Source organism: Teleopsis dalmanni, chromosome 1, assembly GCF_002237135.1.
Source record: "Teleopsis dalmanni isolate 2A chromosome 1, ASM223713v2, whole genome shotgun sequence".
Classification (NCBI taxonomy): domain Eukaryota; kingdom Metazoa; phylum Arthropoda; class Insecta; order Diptera; family Diopsidae; genus Teleopsis; species Teleopsis dalmanni.
The window spans coordinates 309,887-331,659 of NC_051846.1; the positions used below are offsets into that span (position 1 = coordinate 309,887).

At 29.2% G+C, this 21,773-nt stretch overlaps 1 protein-coding gene across 1 annotated transcript; it reads right to left on the reverse strand.

Moving 5' to 3' along the window:
* Positions 1 to 5,415: 5,415 nt before the first annotated feature.
* LOC119670946 lies at positions 5,416 to 6,864 on the reverse strand. The gene is made up of 3 exons (XM_038081403.1): positions 6,447 to 6,864; positions 6,181 to 6,359; positions 5,416 to 6,124 (listed from the first exon to the last, which is right to left on the reverse strand). The coding sequence occupies exons 1-3, from the start codon at positions 6,778 to 6,780 to the stop codon at positions 5,954 to 5,956; spliced, it is 684 nt and encodes a 227-aa protein (XP_037937331.1). The 5' UTR covers positions 6,781 to 6,864; the 3' UTR covers positions 5,416 to 5,953.
* Between the last annotated feature and the right edge of the window lie 14,909 nt (positions 6,865 to 21,773).

A 21,773-nucleotide genomic window follows, 5' to 3' on the forward strand; every position in this document is an offset into this window, starting at 1 on the left:
CCTAATACTAAGAATGTGTTTTCCATATTGAACTTACAGCACGTAGCTTTGATATAGAAGTTTGAGTAACGTTATGATAGTAATTTATATAATTCTGTGTGCAATCTTTATAGCCATTTTAAACAGTTCACTAGATTCTTAATGAGGGGATATTTCTAACTTAGAGACTAACAAGTATATCGTAGTTTAATTTTTACAGCCCACCAAGTAAAAATCTGGTGGAAGTATGTGGATGATTTACTTGTATACCTGCCTAAAGAATCCATATCCGGATTTGTTTCATCTTTCTCTCTATGGACTGGTTATGAGGTTTCTTACGAAACAGAGGTATTGAGTGATAAATTTAATGGTTGTCCTTCTGTATCTTATTTGGATTATAATATGGTCCGTTCATCTGATAAATTTTTCATTTCCTTATATTTAAAACCTTCCAGTTCACATCGGTTGTTGCACTATACTTCACATTGTGCCATGACATCTAAAAGGAATGCTGTATTATATCACCTACGTAGAGTAGTATACCGTAGCAGTGATCGATATCTTTTTTTTTTTAGTGTTTTTATTGGGTACTGACATTGTTACCCTTGCATTGTATAAAACCTTCTTTTTATAAAAGACTGCTTTAAAACAATGCCTTCAGCCTAACAGCCAGAGACTGTTTCTGGGGCAAGCCGCTATACGCTTACTCTGCCATATTTTATAGACTTAGCCTTATTTATCTACGTTAACTGTTGATGGATATTTTAAAGACAATTCCCCTTATTTTTAAAGCTTATCAAAAATATACTTCACTTAAAATATGTTGTTCAATCAGGTCTATAATGATACGTAAATATTAGAAGTAAAAATGCATGTTAAAATGACAAATCCCTAATCACTGTTGTGAAAATCTAAACTAAATATATATAAATCTGTATTAATTAAAAACAAAATAAAATATTATGTAAAAATTATTTGTAATTCATATGTAAAAGTATAAATCCTACAACATTATGTAATAGTCTCTATATAAAATTATATAAGTATATAGATTTTAAATTTAAGCTAAAAATAATAACAAACAGAGAGATAGTTATTTTTATTATATTTATAATACAAATATTATGTCGCAAGCACGGACATAATGTATACTTTACATAATTATTAATATAAGTTCCTGACATTTAAATTATAAAGGTTAGAAATATAAAATATAAATATAAAATATAGATTTACAAAATATAAAACACAATTATATAAAACACAACAATATAAACTGAAAATTCTAAATAATTATATATAAATATGAATAAATGAAATAAAATAAATTATAATATTCAGTCCAGATTATTTAACTAATTATCTGTTCAAAAATTAATTTCATTATATTTGAAAATCTAACAGTTGGTATAAACCAACAAAAAGTCAACTAACTATTGGTTCCCATTGACATGTTTCGTCCAGTAACCAGCTGGACTCATCAGAATGGAAATGAAAATATAAGTCAATATAGTATGTCGTTCAGTATGTTGAAAGTCAAAATCAAGAAAATCAAAATCAAAATTAAAAATTAAAAAATAAAAAATATATAAACTCAAAAACTTTAAATTAAAATATTCATACATACGTACGCAAACATATATACATACACACATACATATATACATACACACATACATATACATACATACCATGCACGCATTATATATATATATTATATATAATATATATATATATATATATATATATATATATAAACATACGAATACACATACATGTAAATTAAAATATAAAATTATTATACATTTATAAAAACATAATATATAATATAATATAACTTACATATCCTATAATCCATAATAATGCATATTTATTATCATTTCACAACACAAAATTAAATAAAAATAAAACAACACAATACACGCGTTAACATGCGCATACTATAAAAACAACTAACCGACTAAAAACGACAAAACATTTGACAAAACCGCACAGTTGACTCGACATTTCCAAAAATTAAATTTACAAAAACAAAAACCAAAAACAAAATGGATTCAAAAAGTGAGAGTAAAAGTGAGAGGAAATTAAAAGAGAGGAATTAAAAAATTTTTTACAAAAACAAAAACAAATGTATTCAAAAAGGGAGAATAAAAATGAGAAGAGTTTAAAAGAAAGAGGAATCCAAATATATTTATTTTATTTTTAAATATCAGCTATGAAAGGGCTTTATTAATTATAAAACGGAGATATATTAAATTTATTGTCAAATTAAACCAAACAACTATTAACAAATATCGTAATATTTGAAAATATGTGTTATTTTATAAAATCATTGAGAATGATTGAAAATTATTGAATGTGTAGAAATAAAATATTAAATGTATTATAAAGTATTAAAATATTAAAAATAAATGTATTGTAAAATAATAAAATCATTTATCTAACAAAAATATATATAAACCTTGGTATAATAAGTAACATAATTATCTAATAATAAAATATAAAGGTATATCTATAGAAAGGATGCAATAACTCATTAAAAACATAGTAATAAATAATAATAAAATAATATGTCATACACCAAAAACACTATATAAGTTAGTTATAAAAACATTATTAATAAAATAACTATAACCTATCTCAATCCTATCACATTCATCCTTAGCGATTAGTGACTTATCACTCCACATACATATACAAAAATATATGAGACCATATATATATAAATAATCAAAAAATAAAAAATAATTATTCTAAGCACATACACACTATTCGCTCATCACGATATAAAATCTGTATGCATACTTAATACTTTCAAATATGTGCTTATTATTATCAATGAAAAACAGTCATGCTGTCATCATAGATAAAAAGCATACTTATGTAGTAACATTCTATAATGTTATATATTCATATTAGACCATGTATATGACATGGTTATAAAAATAGTTTGCTTATTATTGTAATAATATGCTATACTGGTTCATCAAGTTTCTACCATACAACCTGACACAGACCATTGTGCGCCTAATTTGTATTTCGATTTGACATACCAAACATACTGTGGGCGTATTGCTTATATTATAAATTTATTTGTATATTTGTATTCATGCTATGTTGAGTTATACCTGCGGTGACCTTGCTGCGTGTGTGTGTTTCTGGCTCGGTGTGTGTGATTACATCTGATTGAGGTTGACGTTCAAGACTGGAGACACGTGGGGGTGAAATTTTAATTTAATTTATTTATTTTAATATAAGAAATAGAAATTGAAAGAATGTACAGTAACCTTATACACAAACCTGTTTGCAATGACGCGGAGAGGTGCTGGTGATCTCTGGTCTGTTGCTCTGAGTTGGGATCCATATTGCTGTTGTAGAGAAAAGAAATTGTTTATTGTTTATGGAATTTCTAGTTAGTTTACTTACTTGATCTGAAATGTTGGTGCGTGTTTTTAATAAAAAGTTCAGAATAACACGATTGGATTTTTTTTAATAGAATTTGATGTTAAATTTGTGATTTTAATGAATAAAGTTCAGAATAACACTATTTAATTGGAAGCAATTTGTTGATAATTGTACACTATTTTATATTAAAGTATTTTATATTAAAGTAATTTATTTTAATTAAAGTAATTTATTTTAGGTAATTTGTTGATAATTGTACACTATTGTAAATAGAATTTGATGTTAAAATTCGGAAATTACACTATTGTATGGGAAACAATTTGTTGATAATTTTACACTATTTTGTGTTAAAATATTTTATATTAAAGTAATCTATTGATAACTGTACAGTATTTTATTCAAAGTAATTTAATTTATTTTATTCAACGTAATTTATTGATGATTTGCACACTATTTTATTGTAAATAAATTTGTTGACAATTGCACACAAGAATACGAGAAAAGTTGAATTCGCGACGAAGAATGGCGTACGTGTGATCTTGGAGCGTAATGCATTAGGCCTTGGAAGCGGAATAGGAAAAGTACAAAGGATAATAGTAATTATCAGAGTTATGAACCGGAGGAAGCAATGTTGTGATGGTATAGCGTTGTTTAATAAAGTAGAATATGATAATGTATTGATTATATTTGAGGTTTGTTTATTATCAGTAATTTTGAATTACTTTATTTATGCCATTGAATGTTGCGTAGATTTTGAATATGATAATAGTAGGCTTTATATTTGGTTCCTCATCAATATTTTAAGTATTGTGATGGGGTTTTAAATAACGCGCATAATTTAAATAACGTGCTTAAGTATGGTAGTGTGTAATGAAAATAAGCGGAAATGATTTAGTCTTCAGAGTTAGAGTTGTTTATTCTTAATGTTTTTGTTAACATTATGATTGCCAAATTTAATTTCTTAAGTTTAATTTCTTAAATATGGATAGTGAGAATTATGTTACAAGACCTTTATTTTATTTTCAATTTATTTTAAGTTCTTAAGTTTAATTTCTTAAATATGGATAGTGAGAATTATGTTACAAGACCTTTATTTTTAATTTATTTTTAATTTGTTTTAAATATAATGGAATTATCCTAACTAAGAACCGGATGTGGTGAATCTGTGAATGTGTAGTGTTGTTTAATGAGAAAACTGAGCAGAAAGGTTTCAGCCTTTCATAGTTGATGTTAATTTATTTTCAATGTAGTGAGAAATGGTTGTATTATGGCCTCTAATATTTGTTTCTTGGTATTGATAGTGATATATATGTTTACAGGATTTGTATTTTTAATGTTGTGAGAAATGGTTTTTGTTTATATTATGGTTTCTAATATTAGTTTCTTGGTATTGATAGTGATATATACGTTTATAGAATTTATACCTTCTAATATTAATTTCTTAGTATTGGTAGTAATATATATCTTTACAAGATTTGTATTTTCAATTTTAACTATGTTATGATTAATTTTTATTGTTGTGACAAATGTTTTTTTGGCTGTATTATGGTTTCTACACTCAGAAAAAAAAGAACACGATGAGTGAGAAAAGCGTCATAAATTCGATGAATTATTTCATAAAAAACTCTCCAATGACGAGTTTCATAAAATTTGAGAAAACTTTTTCATAAAGTTTCACGATGTGCATAGGTGTGAAATAGTTTCATAAAATTATTGAAATAGTTTCATAAAATTATTGAAATAGTTTCATAAAATTATTGAAATGGTTTCATAAAATTATTGAAATAGTTTCATAAAATTATTGAAATAGTTTCATAAAATTATTGAAATACTTTCGCAAAATTCTTTGAAATAATTTCATAAAAAATATATTATAAAATATTTTTCAAAAAAAATTCACGAAGCGAACATGCGTGAAAAAGTTGCATAGATTAAATGAAATTGTATCATAAAAAATCTTCAGCAAATGTTTATTATTTCAAATGTTTATTAATTTGTTCATTAATTTAATTTGTACATTAATTAATACTTAAATTAGTGCATTAATTCAGCTTTTAGAATGCTGGCCTTTGGGGAGTTTTTAGAATTTTTATACGATATTTCATAAAAATAAATTTCAATAAATTTCCAAAAGTGATTCGATGCTTCCGGATATTTGAGATTAAATATATGGTAGGATTTAAAACAGACATCAAAACAGCGAATAAAATGATCAAATTTTAACCGATGATCGTCCAAATATAAAATAAAATTCTCAAAATTTTTAAAATTTGACTCTCCAAGAGCTAAAATAAATGGCTGAATATTTAGGTTTCGACTTTTTTGAAAAGAGATGAATTGTTCCAATTGTTGCACGGTTTGGCCAACGAAGCATACCGACTCTTGTGAGTCTTTTATAGTAAATCTTCGTGTTATTTTTTTGCCGGTGTTGTCTTTTTGTACCACGCGCCCAGTTGGAAATAAATATTCATGAAGACACCAAAGAGTTGTGAAAATATAGGACGTGTCTCCCAAAAATAGAAGAAATAAGATTCATTTTCAAACATAACTGTTATTATTATTTATTTTACTAACCTTTAGCAACAACATCGTCGGTTAGCTTTTTTAGAAGCACACTACAATTGGAATCTTTCAAAGTATTTGGCTTAGAAAAGAAGTCGTACAATTTTTTCATTTTCGGCTCAAAGATATCAAGAATATCGTTAGCAGATGAATACAAATGTTTAAAATCTAAATCAATCTGTAAAAAGAAATATTACAAGACAGAATTATATATTTGTATTCCTTTTATATTACTAGTCTGTATCCCGTTGGCTTCTTATACTCTGGCCAAAGCTTAAAAATATCTGATAAACTTAAACAATCATTGACAATTTTTTCCAGTCTGCTAGAAGAAGATAGTTGCCATAGCTCATTTAACTCACTTGCATCTACATTCTCGTACCTAAGACGTTTAACGGCATCTGCTGCAACATCTTTAAAACAAGAAATATATATTAAATGGACAACGCCTGATTGGTAAAGTGTATATATATATATAAATTTTAACAACTAAATCTCACCTTCATATATGACTTTTGAGCCATCGTGGCTTTCTGGTGCAGATTGTTTTTTCTCTATATTTTTCAGCGACTGCCTTAAATAACAAAATCTGGAGTAAATTTTTCCTCTTCTGTCGCATCTGTAATATTCCAGCTTCTCCGTAGGAAACATCAAAAGTATCTGTTGCTCAAGTTTATAGCTAATTTTAAGAGTCATGGCACGAGAAGTATTAAAAAAATAATTTGTAAAATTATGGCTATCTTTTAGTTTCTTTATTTCGGCCAACATCTCTGACAAATAATTGTCTTTTTCTAGTATTTTCTTCATAGTATCATGTAAGGGTAACATTGCCATTTTGGACGATTTTCCGCTTAATTTCAGTACGCCTTTTTGATGAACTAAAGTTTCTTTTTCATTAATAACAACTTCATGCAAATTATCAACAAGATTATTTTTTTTTTAGCTTTGAAAAAGCATATGTTCTGATTTACACCACTCAAATATGTTTACATATTTGAACACCGCACTCAAAAATTCTCCCTTAAGTTCCAAGTTACTTAATAATTTTGAATTGATCATTTCAGTAAATGTTGCTAATATTGGCGTTAATAGCAAATTCTGTATGGATTCTTGAATGTCTATGACATCTTTGCGGGTTAGGTTTGATTTAGCGTATAAATTCAGAACGAATTTTAAAACATTTTCTCGAAAGTCCAACTGAGTAATGTTATTATTATTATTTTCACGTTCTGCTTCGTCAAAATTTAAATCTGCAATTTCACAATTGCTATCATTTTTTTCTGATAAATGCGACGCAGCAACATTATTCGTTGTTGCAGTAGTAATAGCTGTTGTTGTTATTGTTGCTTTTGTTGTTGTCAGTTTGCGTGGTGATGTAGCCGCAGACTTTTTCTTTTCATTGGCGCCATGCCTTAATAGATGACGCTTATAGCTGAAAGTGCGCCCAAAAACTTGTCCACAATGCAAGCAACGATAATCATCAAATTGCTTTAATTTGTGCTGAATTTTTAAATGTAATAATAATTTCTCCACGTTAATTAATTTATGTTTGCACAAAAAACACTTTTCCATTTTTTAAATTGTTTATTTATAAAAAATTTTACCGATAATAAAACGCACAGAAAACTGCCACTTAACACAACAGCGCATAGAATCAGACTGAGTTTGCTCATCTGTTCTAAATGAGAACGTAATAGGCAATTAAAAAAGGAAAAGAGAAAGAGAAAGAATATTGTAGTGTGAAATTATTATTTATTCAAAAATATATAAAACTACTAAAACTTTTAGGTTCAATTCTTCAATGTTTTTATTTACTTCACAAACATAAAACAATTACTTTCTTATATTAATTATTATTTATTGAAGCATCCACTCAGTATGCTTTGCAAAGATTGAATGTCTACTTATGCTCCGCTTCATAAGCTTAGAGCTAAACTTAACATACAATAATAGCTTACGCTAGCACTTATTATGTATCTAAGGGAATGGTAAAGCATGCATACATAAAATCTTATCGCACATAGCGTGGTTTTAAATAGCATGAAAGCATTGCTGCTTCATGTGTGCTTAAGCAACAGGAATGTGCTGGCCAGGCATAATTCATGTAGCTGTGCGTTACAAAGTAAATTATATAGTCTTTTTAGACTATTTAGCAACAAAGTATATTTATTGAAGTTGCTTTATTTATGTAAATGTATGCATACTACAATATGCAAACTTTCAAAATTTCTGTCAAAACAGTGCACAGCAATCAAAATTTTATGAATATTTTCTGAATTCTTTCATAAAATTTAAGAAAAGCTTCATACACAAATCAATTATTATCTTAGAATATATATTTCATAGATTCTTTGAATTTTTTCACATGCACCATGAAAAATTCACGAACATTATTTTATGACAGCCTGTTCACAAAATCTATGAAATTTTTCACACAACAATAATTGGTTTAAGAAAAATTACATATATTCTATGTAGTTTTTCTGAAATTTTATGAAAAATACGATATGAACTTTTATGAAATCTTTTCGTAAAATATCGTGTACAAATTTGGTTCAGTGTAATATTAGTTTCTCAGTACTGATAGCGATTCATATGGTTACAAGATTTGTATTTTCAGTTTTAACGATATTATAATTGTTTTTAATATAGGGTTTGGGTTATTGTAGTGTGCATGTTACCCGATAGGTGATGTTAAGAAAGATGACAATGAGACTTAGAGAATTATACTTGATTGAATATCACAAATCCACTCTGATGATTCTGGGTAGTCCCCAGATGAAACGCGTAAGTGGAAACTATAGTGTAAAGATGACCAATTTTTGAACACTGATTGGTGTTGAATAAGGTTCCCATACGACGTGAGACATTACAAAATATGGAGACTGTTAATGTTTTGTGAGCCATCTTAATATGTTTTGTTGCAGTTGTGTATCCTACCAGTATAAATTATTGTTGTGAGCTATCTAAGTATGTATGTTACAGATTGTGTCATTCTAGCAATAGTTTAATTACGTGGTATAAAGAGCCTATAGTGATTCATAGAATTATTTACTAACTTTAGTCTTATGTGATGTTATTTGAATCTATGTTTTGTGAGCTATCTAAGCATGTATGTTACAGTTTGTGTCATTCTGGCAATAGTTTAATTACGTGGTATAAAGAGCCTATAGTGATTCATGAAATTATGTACTAACTTTAGTCTTATGTGATGTTTATTTGAATCTATGGTGATATTCTATGTAGATTTTATAGCCTTTTATATTAATTTAAGTTATATTATTTACTAACTTAATGAGTTTGTACAATGATGGTGATTGTTAATAACTATTAGTAGTTTATTAATCTCAGGTTTTATTTGTTTATTATTTTTACTCTTATTCTAATTGGTTTATTTTACCAATTATTTTTAATAATTACTTCTGTACCAATTTCTAAGTCTGCCATCAAGAGGAAATTTTAGATTTAGGTTTAGTTAGGCGTGCTAACTCCAGTGACTAGCCAACACTGTGTCCGGTATCTTGTCATTGTACATGATACTGAGGGCATGATCATGCATCTGGATGTTTCCGGATGTAAGAGCATGACTTGTGACAAATTTTCGGGTTTGTGAGTGGAGCCGAAGATTTGAGCACACAAAAAGTTATTATCGATGTTTTATATTTTTAGAAGTTCATTGATAATCATATAATATAACGATTCGCCATTTTTTCTGATAATTCGATTCTGAATTATCAGTTTTCTTCGTTACTGTGCAGAGTGATGAGTTGTCAGGAGAGTTGCTTTCTTTTCTTATACCTTGCTCCAACCTTTCCTTAATTTGTGTGATTATTTCGGTTTCATGTACTTGTTGTTACCTTTAAATTATTGATTATGACGGTTTCTATTTGTCAAAATCTCATTTTGTGTTTCACGAGTATGTATGTATGTATATTTATTTTCATTTTAAATTTCATTTTTACATTATGATTAGTGAATCTTAAATTAATATATGAATAAATATAATTAAAATAGCGACTGTGACGGTCAATCTTTTGGCCGTAGAATTGCAATCTCCTTAAAAAAGAATTTAATTCTTCTTGTTTTCCCGTGAATATGGGCAGTAGCTTTTCTACGCTTTCAATTACTGCGTCGTATGTCGTCATTCTATTTGTTATATTTGTACTGTTGTTAATGTCGCTTAGTATGTGATTACTTGGGTTTGTAGTTTGCGTATTTTGCTCAGGTGTTGTCATAGTTAAAAGATACTTTCTTGTCTGTATATATTTTTCTAGGAAGACCTCTTTTAAGACGGAAACCTCTTCTAAATTTTTTGTTATATAAATTGACTCGACAAGAGTTCTTAGATAGTCTAATCTATCTAATTTGGTGGCTACAGTAGGTTTTGTATACCCTCTAATACTAGTCTTTTTAGCGTTTCTTAGAATATTCTGAGCCTCATTTATATACGCGGCAATTGCTTCCATAAATCAAGCAGAGAAGAGAAAAAAAAATCAGTAAGACGATGGTAAGACGAATCAATGAAGATAAAAAAGTGGTATATATTTAAAGGAATAACAATTGGTTATGAAACAAAATTCGCTTTAATTTTTTTAGTTTACAAGTTCAGTATTTTTACATAGTGTTAATATGTATTTATTGAAGAGAGAAAAAAAAAATTTTATATATATATAAGGCAATTATATGAAACTTATCGAAGAAATTGCAATTTACAAATAAAAATTGTGTTGCTCTGAAAAGAAAGTTTTTGTTTTAGTATTTTTAGTACATTAAAACAATTACACTCTATTACTTATATTACTTATATTTACCTGAAAACAAAGAAACGACATTTAAAGTCTATTAGCTAAATTAACAATTCCTTATTATTTATTATTTAGAATATAACTTGTAAAATCTACAATCACGGCGGCGGTATAACCTAAGAAAAAACGATATACAATAAGAACCATCCCATTGTTCCGCACTTTAAATGTTGTCTATAAATGTAATTTTTTTTTTTTTTTTTAGATTATGATTTTTGTCGTATTATTTATTTTTATTATTAAAATTAAAATTTCCAACTTGTCCAAAATTTAAACAATAATGAATAAAACAATCAAAAAAATAATTTTTTCCAGCATTTGGTGGACTTAACACAAACATAGTATTTTTTTTTTGGAATTACTTTGTCAATTATACAATATAAATTGTATATAAATTTTTCAATTTCTTCTATATTATTATAAAATTGATATTTTAATAAATTTTTAATACATTATTTTAAATAAATTTGATACATTAGTTATTGATGCGTTAAAAATTAAATTTTGTGGCTCTACAGTACTTAAATATAAATACAATTCTTGAAAACTTAAATTATTAACATAATTATGTATTATTCTAATACAATTTTTTATTAATATTGAATTTATATCCCAAAATCGAAATTCAGATTCCAACCAAACTGATGTGTTTAATATGTGTTGAATAGGTGCCGTTGGATGTTGTTTCAAAAAATCAATTATTTTGTCTCCCTTTCCTCTTTTTTTGTTCCGGGAATGTTGTTTATCTGTTTCGAAGCAGCTAGTAATAGTTTCATTACTAACTGATAATTGGGATCCAACGGAGATTGCAGAATGAACGTCGATCTGTAATTGGCTTCCTTCCACCATTCCGTTTTCGGCTTCTTGGAGATTTTTGAAAAATCGAATACATCTAATTTCACTACTTGGTAGCCACGTTCTCCCGGCGAAATTGACGTACATGTAAATCCTTTCATCTTTCTGCAAATAGACTGCGAGATAGATCTAGTTGTTCACTAGTGTTGCTTCACAATATTATAGTTTAGTCAAATTTTCATGTAATTGTGTTTTTATTTAGTGAATATTTATATTTACATTGTTTTACTTCACAATATCTATAAGTATATTTCAATTTAAAATAATATTCAATTTTAGTTTAACTTTTCACTGTATACTTTTATTTAGTTCAGTACATTTTAATTTTATGTTATTTTTTAAATTTTTGTTTATCACTTCACAATATACTTTTCATTTAGTTCAGTACATTTTAATTTTATTTTAGAAATTCAAACTAGATAGATGTTCTGGTCCTTGCCAGTTTGGCAGGATCGCCATGTAATTGTTTTGCTTTATAATGTAATTGTTTCACTTTATAAAAATGTAATTGTTTCATTTTATAAAAATGTAACAGTTTTACTTTATAATGTAATTGTTTCGCTTTATAAAAATGAAAGACATGTCGTGTCGAGTGTTCTTAAGAAACTGACTTTATTAAATTTTTATTCTTATCTCTAACATAATTTCTTACAACTAATTTCCAATAGAATCATATGTATCGATTCTATTGGTTGATACTTAAATTTACTTACGTCTAATTGGTTAATCCAAATTAGACGTACATAATATTTTACAAATATAATTTATTTACATAGTCGTCATTTTAGTCATATATATTTCACAGTGGCACACATCTGGTGACCAACTGTATTGAGGACAAATCATATTGCATGCATTATCGCTTGCAATATGATCTGTGAAATACTTAACACAAATTCATGTGTTGAGCATGCCACTATCCAAATTGTCAAATGCATATTGGAATAATTAAATATGCATACAAATATTTTGTCTTATAGAAATGACAAAACAGACGAGTCAAATTTCTGACTCATAAATTATTTCGTTACTGACAATTTGGGTTTTTCGGTCATGCTTGATATTTGAGAGTTTTGGGTTGGCGTGACACATTAAATACCGCACACAACGTATTGTGTGTGGTCATGGTTAATATGCCACTACAACATGTCGTCCGTCGACTTATATTATAATAGTAGTATTATAAATAGTTGTATAATAGTGAGTATAAGAATGAACTAGTATATACACGTTATATATAAAAAATGAGCTATAAAGTATATATTAATTACTATATTCATAATTCTATATTCTTATATTAAAATATTCTTATTATTCTTATATTATATTCTTATATTCTTATATTTTTTTAATATTAAATAAGACCGATATGCTATACAATATTTTACATATTCTGCTACCCTTGCCCATTCTACCTCATAACTGTTTAAAATATTTATAATGTTTTCATAAGATAGAATAGCTTTGCTAAAGTAAGCTAATCGAAACTCTTGTAGAATAGGACAACGGCCAAGAAAATGTACAATATCCTCAGTCTCATCTAAATTACACACGAGATATTTGACGAGTATGTGCCAAGTCTTTCTTTTAAATAAGTTTTTAATAATTTGTTTTTCTTTTGAATTCATACCTTCGCGAATTAGTTTTGTGATTTAAGGTGTACCTATTTTCTAGAACATTAATATAACAATTGGAAATATATTAAATATCAAAATTGCTTATTTGCTATCATATATATAGTTTCGTTCAATTCCTTTCTACGTCTATTGAAAGTACTTAGAAGAGCAAGAATTAATAAATTTTGTTACGACGCCCTAGATTTCTAAGAAATTGTCCTTGAGGTTCATTCTTGCTTGCATCGGTCTAAGTAAATTCTGTTCAATTAAGCAATTGCTATTATTGTTGAACGCCTTTGGTAGAGGTGCCACTATTTCTTCATTAATAGTGGTTTGTCCATTAAATGAATGTCATGTCAGAGTTCTGGTTATAATTATAATTAAGTCCGTTGTTAGTCAAGTAATGTTTATTTAGTTTATATTGGTTAACGAATTTACTTTTATTTTTTTTAAAAATGCTGATCTTGTTTAAGCATATTTCTTTCCTCAAGGATGTAATGCGCTCCCCATAGACATTTGATATGCCTTTGAATACTATCTCACTACCATGAATAATACTGGCTAGATTTGGATCTATAGCATTAGGAAAAATTTTAAGTATGAGCTACACATTGGTATTGGGTTTAAATTCGATAGGTTTGTTAACGTCAAATTCATATTTAGAATTAAGTTTATCTAGTATATGTATTAAACTACGGAAATATTTACTTACATTTGTATTTTTGATCTGTGATGTTTGGTGGTAAGTTTCCCTAACGTCAAAATTCCTGTAAGATATACTTATTATTCCGTAATATTATTAAAACACGCATTGATAGTCTTTTAATATTTCGTTTATTGTTACGATTTCTTAATGGTGTTGCTCAAGCAACATACCAAATGCTTCTGTTCTCTAAGAGCGGAGCAGCATACACATGCAGCTCAAAGTGCTTGGACTCATAACTGCAAGATCAACAGTTAATGCTGTTGCGGTATATAGTGTGGCTTAAGAATAAGTGAATAATACTTTTTTTAAGTAGACTCACAAAATGAGTAACGGATGTTTTTGTTTATATTATGTATGCTACATTCCTGACTAGTTCGGATTTTATTTCTTCCGACATTAGATGAGGTCCTAGTGTTCTTACGCACTGCTAAACTGTTCCTTGTATTTTGTTCCTTACGAACCATACTTTTGGAAAACGAACTCCTTTTTTTTACACTTACAACCACAACTATTTATAAAATATTTACATATTATTTACATTATTTTTTTATACTTCTAAGAGCTGCTTCATTATATCGACTTTTTCTCTTTTTCCTTGTTCGACCATTTGCTTTTCGATTTTATTGCATTTATGCAATTGCTCCATTAAGTGATTTAACGTACAATTTTTTTTTCTTTTTCCTTGGAGTTTCTTCTCACGAATCTTCAGATGGTTCTTCAGACGATGATAAAACGCGGATGTAATCGATCCACTATCGATTGGAGATAATGAACAAAGCTTTTCATCCGAAAGTCGACGTACATACTGTCTAGAACCTGTTCCACCAAACAAGAGCAGTTCGAGTATTTATCACCTGACGAATTGCTTGCGAGATGCTTGGAATTTAAAGTTATACAAAGTGATAGTGGAAACATTAGTTTTATTTAAATAAAATATTCATTAAAAATGATTTGATATATTCGTAATGAGTGATGTAAGTACTTATATAAATATTTATGGATATATAATATTAAATATAGGTATTAATAATTATTATTAACAAATGAGGTTCTATATTTGAATTACCATATTCAAATATAGAACAACAAGTATATCGTCTACACATTTCCACCATGCATGCATTCGAAAAGGTGTAATTAAGATTTTTGAATGTATTTCGATTTTTGAGTCTATATAATGCGCTACTTTCTTGAGAAAGCCCCTCAATTTGCTGATAATATTTCTCATTGCATGTGAAGTAGTTGCAGTGCTTGAGAATGAAATTTATTGATTGTTCTAATAGATTGATTGTGGTGGGACATTTTTTTTGCAAACCATGGTAATTTCATTATGTTCTGTAGGGTTTTTATGAGTGGGAATGTTGGTGTGTTGGGATACATATCTTTAAGGTGGAGTTAGACGGTAGTTAACGTAAGAAGTTAAGAAGAAACGAAATGAAAATTTCGCTTTAAGTTAAGGCGGTGTTAGACGGTAAGCAAGCAGCTGATTTTGTTTACATTTGAACATGCAAATAAAATATTTTCAAAAGTTCCAGTCGGTAGTTGAGTGTCCGCAAGTGTAGTGAAATTCTTTATTATCTTTGTTGAAAGTGAAATAATTAAAAATAGTTTAAGTAAATTATTAAGAAATATGTATAATCAAAATGAATTGACTGTGCAAGCTTGTAATGTGTTTCATGATTTCAGCATGAGAAATCAAATTCCTCTATTTGAGCTGCCAAGAGTATGTCACTGCATTGTTTTATTACTCTGGCTTGCTTCTTCTTTTCAAATGTTGATAAAATGGCCATCGCCATTTGACCGAAGCCTTCAACTACTTCATTGTGTTGTGGGACCTTAAATTTGGTCTTGATGAAATTCTCAAATGTTGCCGTTGCATTCAACACGGCTCTGCCAAGTTCATCGCGATCCACAATTTTTCTTTTTCTGGTAGTTGATTGTTGAGGAAAAGAGAATTGTGAAGTTTGCGAAACGTCTACAGGTGAAGGTGAAGCTGCTTCGTCAGATGAAGTCAGCCATGGAGAACATTGTGATGGCATTTGTGGTAATGTAGGCGTCACACTCGGAAGCACTAAGCAGTTGGTACTTTCTCGCATTCTGTAAAAAAACATTTATTGAAAAAATTATATGCAAAAAAAAAACTACATTTAAATAATATAAAACGAAAGATAAATTAACATTATTTCCAATTAAACTAAACCTAGACCCATCAAAATACTTATATATTAAAATATTTTATGTTTTTAAAAAATACTAACTTAATACTTTTCGCTTACTGGCGTGGAAGTATATGCTTCTTCAAAAACATTAACTGCCTGTAAAAGTGCCATTCCGTCGATGTGCTAGCACTACTTCCAGATGCTCCCTCTCGGGATTCTTTACCGAAGCGCTCTCTCATACTTCTCCACCGATTTTTTACTGCATTCTCTGTTTTAAAAAAAGAAATGTTTATAAAATTGTTAAAATATATAAATGTATTAATTCCAATTCTTCAGCTATTTCTCTCCAAATTGCATTTTTTTTGTCATTATTTTAAAAGTCTTTATGACTTTTGTCATATAAAATTGAATTTTTTTCAACTAGATTAATTAATTTTTCTTCATTCATTTTGTTGAAGTTGATAAAATTTTAAAACTTTTTTAATTTAAATATTTATATGTAAAACAGTATTTTTTTTAATTAACTTTTAACTGCAATAAAAAAATAAACATAAAAGAAAATAAAAATATCACACCCACTCTCAACAAGATTATACGAACAATTGAACATGTAAACAAAATATTATATATGGTTAATATTGTATATATTATGAGAGGATAGGCGATCAAATAAAGTTGTTTTTAATATGTATTGTATTAATTTATGTATTGGTGATATATACCTTCCAATAGGACTACATATTGGTCGTATAGGTGTATTAATTTTATGGGTTTTTATTGTACCATATCTTTGATTTCTTTATATATTTCTCTTGGGAACACGGTATTTTTTGGTATATGATTGACATAAATGTGGAGCTAGTTTTATATAATAGGCGGTTATATGACGTTTTAAAGCTTCTTGATTTCCGGTAAATTCATGACAAGAACCAGTATTAGTATAGGAAGATATCCATGCAGACATTTTCTCTATGTAATCAGTTCGCTTCATAAGCACTGTTGATTTACATTTATCTGATTGGACTATCACTAGATCTTGATGTTTTTTCAGATAATCTGATGCATACTCATATAATTGTTTTAATGATTGTTGGACTGAGGATAAGATTTTTTTTTTCTCTATTATGTCTAGTACTTTATTATAATGAGATTTCATTTCAAATGGGTTATAAATACTTAGATTGATAAATGATTCGGTAAAATCATCATATTTTCTTATTACTTGTAGTAATCGGTTATATCGGGTATTTTTATTGGACAGTAGTCTGGACCGAAACTTAATAGAATTTGAACCTCTAAAGGCACTTTATATGTACTTAAATTTGTGAAGCCACCTGATGTTAATTTTGGATATAATAGAATATATTGTTCATTCGTTGGGATGATTGTATCATATAATGTGGATTTGAAGAGATTTTTGGATGGCTTTGTGCCATAAGTAACAGTATCTAATTTATAATCCTTTAACGGTTCCTGATGATCGTTTCTCCATAGTATACATTGTAGAAAATTATCAGGTGGAGTAACGCGAACACAACGATACATTTTGCAAATATCTGATGTCAACGCGATAGGAAAGGATCGGAATCGAAGAAGTATGTCAATCAAATTGGACTGGATTGTAGGTCCTGACATTAGTATATCATTCAGAGAATATCCTGTAGAAGTTGGTGCTGAACCGTCAAACACAACACGCCGCTTTGTGGAAGAACTAGACGCCTTTAGAACACAATGATGTGATAAGTAATACTTCGGAAGACATGCTTCAGTGTCAGCAACTGAAGACATGTGGTTAAGATCCAAATATTCCTTCATGAAAGCAGTGTATTGCGTCTTACAATTAAGGTTTAGCTGTAGTTTGCGTTCTAAGCTATGAAAACGTCGCAAGGCTTGAATATATGAGTCTCCAAGTAGATCTATATCTAGTCTTAGCGGTAAACGAACAGAATATTCACCTGACTCATTGCGAGAAAAATGCGTCCTAATGAGTTTCACAATCTAAAAGTTCTTTCGTTGTTTTGACAATCGAATCAAAACAGTTTTCCGTTTCCCAAAACCTTTTGACTTGTTGATCCAAACCTTGATCGTGTTCAATTTGAGATGATGTCTTTTTAAAGGCCGCTAATGTGGCTGATTGAGTAGCATATTAACTTAAATGAAACTATCCATCCGAGTAATGTTTTTTGTAGAATTGGCAATTGGAGAGCCAAGCGAATTTGACCAACGCATAATAATTCGAAGAAAAGAGCTGCACCTATAAGAACATCAATTCGTTGAGAATTGTTAAATGTTGGATCTGCAAGCTGTAGATTTTTTGGAATCATTAGTATTGACGTTACTACTGGGTTGCTGATCAGTGATTTTAATGGTGATAACTGCAGTAATGTTAGTTGAGTATTTGACAAAACGAGACTGTATAGTTAGCTCTGTGGAACTATTAGAGACAAAATCCCCATCACCAATTCCAGATACCACAGTGACGGATTTTGTTGATTTCAGCTGCAGTTGATTTGCAAACGATTTTGTAATAAAGTGCAACTGGGAAGCAGAGTCCAAAATGGCACGACATGGCACGAAGGAGCCCGCACGATTCTTTACTAAAATAACTGCAGTAGCCAGGAGCACACATTCTAATGAGGGATAGTTTGGGCGCTGTTGCGATGAGTTCGTTGATACCAATGAAGCTTTTATATATGATTTAGCAGTTGATGTTGTATTGTTTTTCGCAGTCAAATCAGAAGACATAGTAGAAAGCTCAGAAGATACATTGGTCTGAACGAGATTATTGAAATGTAGAAGTGTATGATGTTGTTCTGAACAGAGACGACAACGCGAAGATTTACACTGCTTTAAATGATGTGTTTTTTTTAAACAGTTTAGGCAAAGGCTAAGCCTTCTAGCTTCATTCAGACGCAGTTTTGAAGAAAGGTTGGCAAATTGAGAACAAGCATAAATGAAATGATTAGTATCATTACAAAATGTGCATCTAGATGTTGGTGATTTTATGGTGACAAAAGTCTTTCGATTAAATGGGAAACACTGGGCTCCCCTGTTGTTATTATTAACAGCAGCTCTAGTGGAGTAAATAACGTGCTCTAAATCCTGGCATCTCTTGCCAACAAATTTAGACATTTCATTCCATGTCGGTATTGTATCAAATGATGTTTCGAATGTGACGTTGGGTCCAACCTTTGCGCAACAAGGTGAATAATAAGACAGTCAGCGATTTGTTCTTTATTGCCCAATGTCGACAGCGCTTGCAAATGCGAATTTATTTTATCACTTAATCGACGTAGTCCTTCTACTGAATTTGGTTCAACTCGTCGCAGCCCAAACAACTCATTTATGTGTGCCTGAAAAATAAATCTTTTATTGTCAAATCTTAACAAGTAAATTAAGTGACTTATCATAGTTTAAGTCATTAACTTCAAGTGACTTAATTGTATCCAACGCAGAATACCTCAAACATGATCGCAGATGCTGAAGCTTCTCTAGATTACTTAGATCTGCACTGCTATCAACAATCGTCTTAAACATAGCATAAAAATACGGCCATTCTGTAATTTTGCCATTGAATGTAGGTAATTGCAGTTCAGGTAATCTTGACCGAGAATACTTAATGTTGATGGAAGAAGTTTCATCTGTTGATGGATATCTGGTAGATGATTGCACATTGTTAGATCGGCGATTGTTAAGTGCTATCATAAGCGCTGTTTTTAATTCCACATATGATTCGGAAAAATTAGATCTTGCTTCACCTTCAAATTCGTCATAGTTTTCTTCTTCAAGGTTAGATTGTGATTTTTCAAAATTGTCATTAAGTTGCTCAAGAGTATCAACATAAATTTGTAATTGCACTACATGGCAACAACTTATAAAATCTTCGTATAAATTTTGACTCAAATTAAATAGTTGTCTGGTTAGAGTACGTATGTCGATGATAAAGGAAAACGGTATATATTCTAACCGAATATAACCTGGATTTTATCTGGATTGATATCTATAATTAAATAATAATATAACCAAAAATAGTATGTAATTGAGTATATTTAAGATACAATTTTTAATGACAAATATGTTAATCTTTAAGCAATAATGACTAATTAAATTAATATGGTTTGTTGGCATGTTGAGCTGATAAAAATTTAACAATTATTACAAAAATTTATACAGAATTGTATATCTACTTGAATACCTAAGTATTAAAATATTATACATTAAAGTTTGCACTTTTTGCAAATCCTACAATGATGCGCACGTGGTGGTCTGTATGTTTCGCAACATGTGCATACAGAGTCCACTCGCTATTTCCATTTGCTCCACTATTTATTTTTGCTAGTAGTACACAGGTCTCTGAAATCTAAACGATTTGCAGGCAATAGTACTGTCCCAGAATCAGAGAGAACTACCTTGAGATGTAACATACTCAATAGAAAAACGATGCTGTTGAATACTACAACATGAAATGGTGCCCATATACTAATTGAAGAAAAATTTGCATTAACCCAATGTAAATATAAATGTAATATTCTAATAAGACAATACGTGGCTTGCATAATTATCCATCGCAATACAACGTAATCTGCATAGAAGACCACGAATTGTGGAGTTGATAGGTTTTCCATTATTCGGCCAATTAATTCAGCCATGCTTTCTAAATTTCCAGCGTTGCATACCGACAAAATGCATCTAATATTGCTGGGCAAGCGTTGTAAGCAAAGAGTTGAAAAGGCATCTTCATAGATGTTGGTACCAGATAGATTGCGCATGTCACGAGGCAATTGTGATGGTCGCTCTAAGTTGTTGCTCACTCGATCTGTTTACCTGCTCTATGCCATGAGTTTTGTTTTTTACGTAATATAAATATAAAAAAAAACGATGTATATTGTTGAATATAAATCGAACCATACGAAAAAAGTATAATTAATAAGACGTGTTTATGCTCGGAAATCGATATTATAACGAAGACTTAGCTCAGTGGTGTACTGAGTTTTTATACATATAAAACGACTTATTCGTTTTTTATTTTATTTTATTTTACAATATAACCTCTTAGATTTTATGTTGATCGGAGTCGCCAATTGTGGGGTGCTAGGTCCTACTATAGTTTACCTTGTGTATTTATTTGTTGCCGGTTCGGATAAAATGTGGCACCTTTTAGTAAGGTACCTTCATTGTTTGACGCAATAGTCTTCTTCTGAATATATCATCCAACAAATGATTTCTTTTTCTCGAATGAGAAAAAAATGATATTTCGGACAAAGTTGTAAAAAAGTTTTTAGCTTTACTAATAAACTTAACACTTTGTGACAATACCAAATTCAATACATGTGCGTTGCAATGAATGAATATAGCTTGTGGGAAGTTTTTCCTGACTTTAGCTTGAGTACCATTCAAATCACTATCATAAGTTTGCATCACCATCATAAGTTTGCGCAACAAGTTTGTGTCATCCAAATTCTTCGTTTTAATAATATCAATTATTTTATTAGATATAGCAGTCGCTGAATGATTTGAACTTAGGTTCTTAATTTTATAAAATCTCTCTCTTGGTAAGACGTGGCCATCAAAATATCAAAAAACACGACAAAGTTGTGATTTTTTTACAATATCTGTAGTCTCATTATTAAATCCATTTGAATAGAGTTTGATGTATTCATCAAAGTAAGCAATATCTATTATATAT

Coding starts and splice junctions, on each gene's coding strand:
- LOC119670946 (XM_038081403.1), bottom strand. CDS start 6,780: ATGGCAATGTTACCCTTACATGATACTATGAAGAAAATACTAGAAAAA. Junction 6,360..6,446: donor CTCAAAAGTCATATATGAAG/GTGAGATTTAGT, acceptor CTTGTTTTAAAG/ATGTTGCAGCAGATGCCGTT. Junction 6,125..6,180: donor AGCCAACGGGATACAGACTA/GTAATATAAAAG, acceptor TTCTTTTTACAG/ATTGATTTAGATTTTAAACA.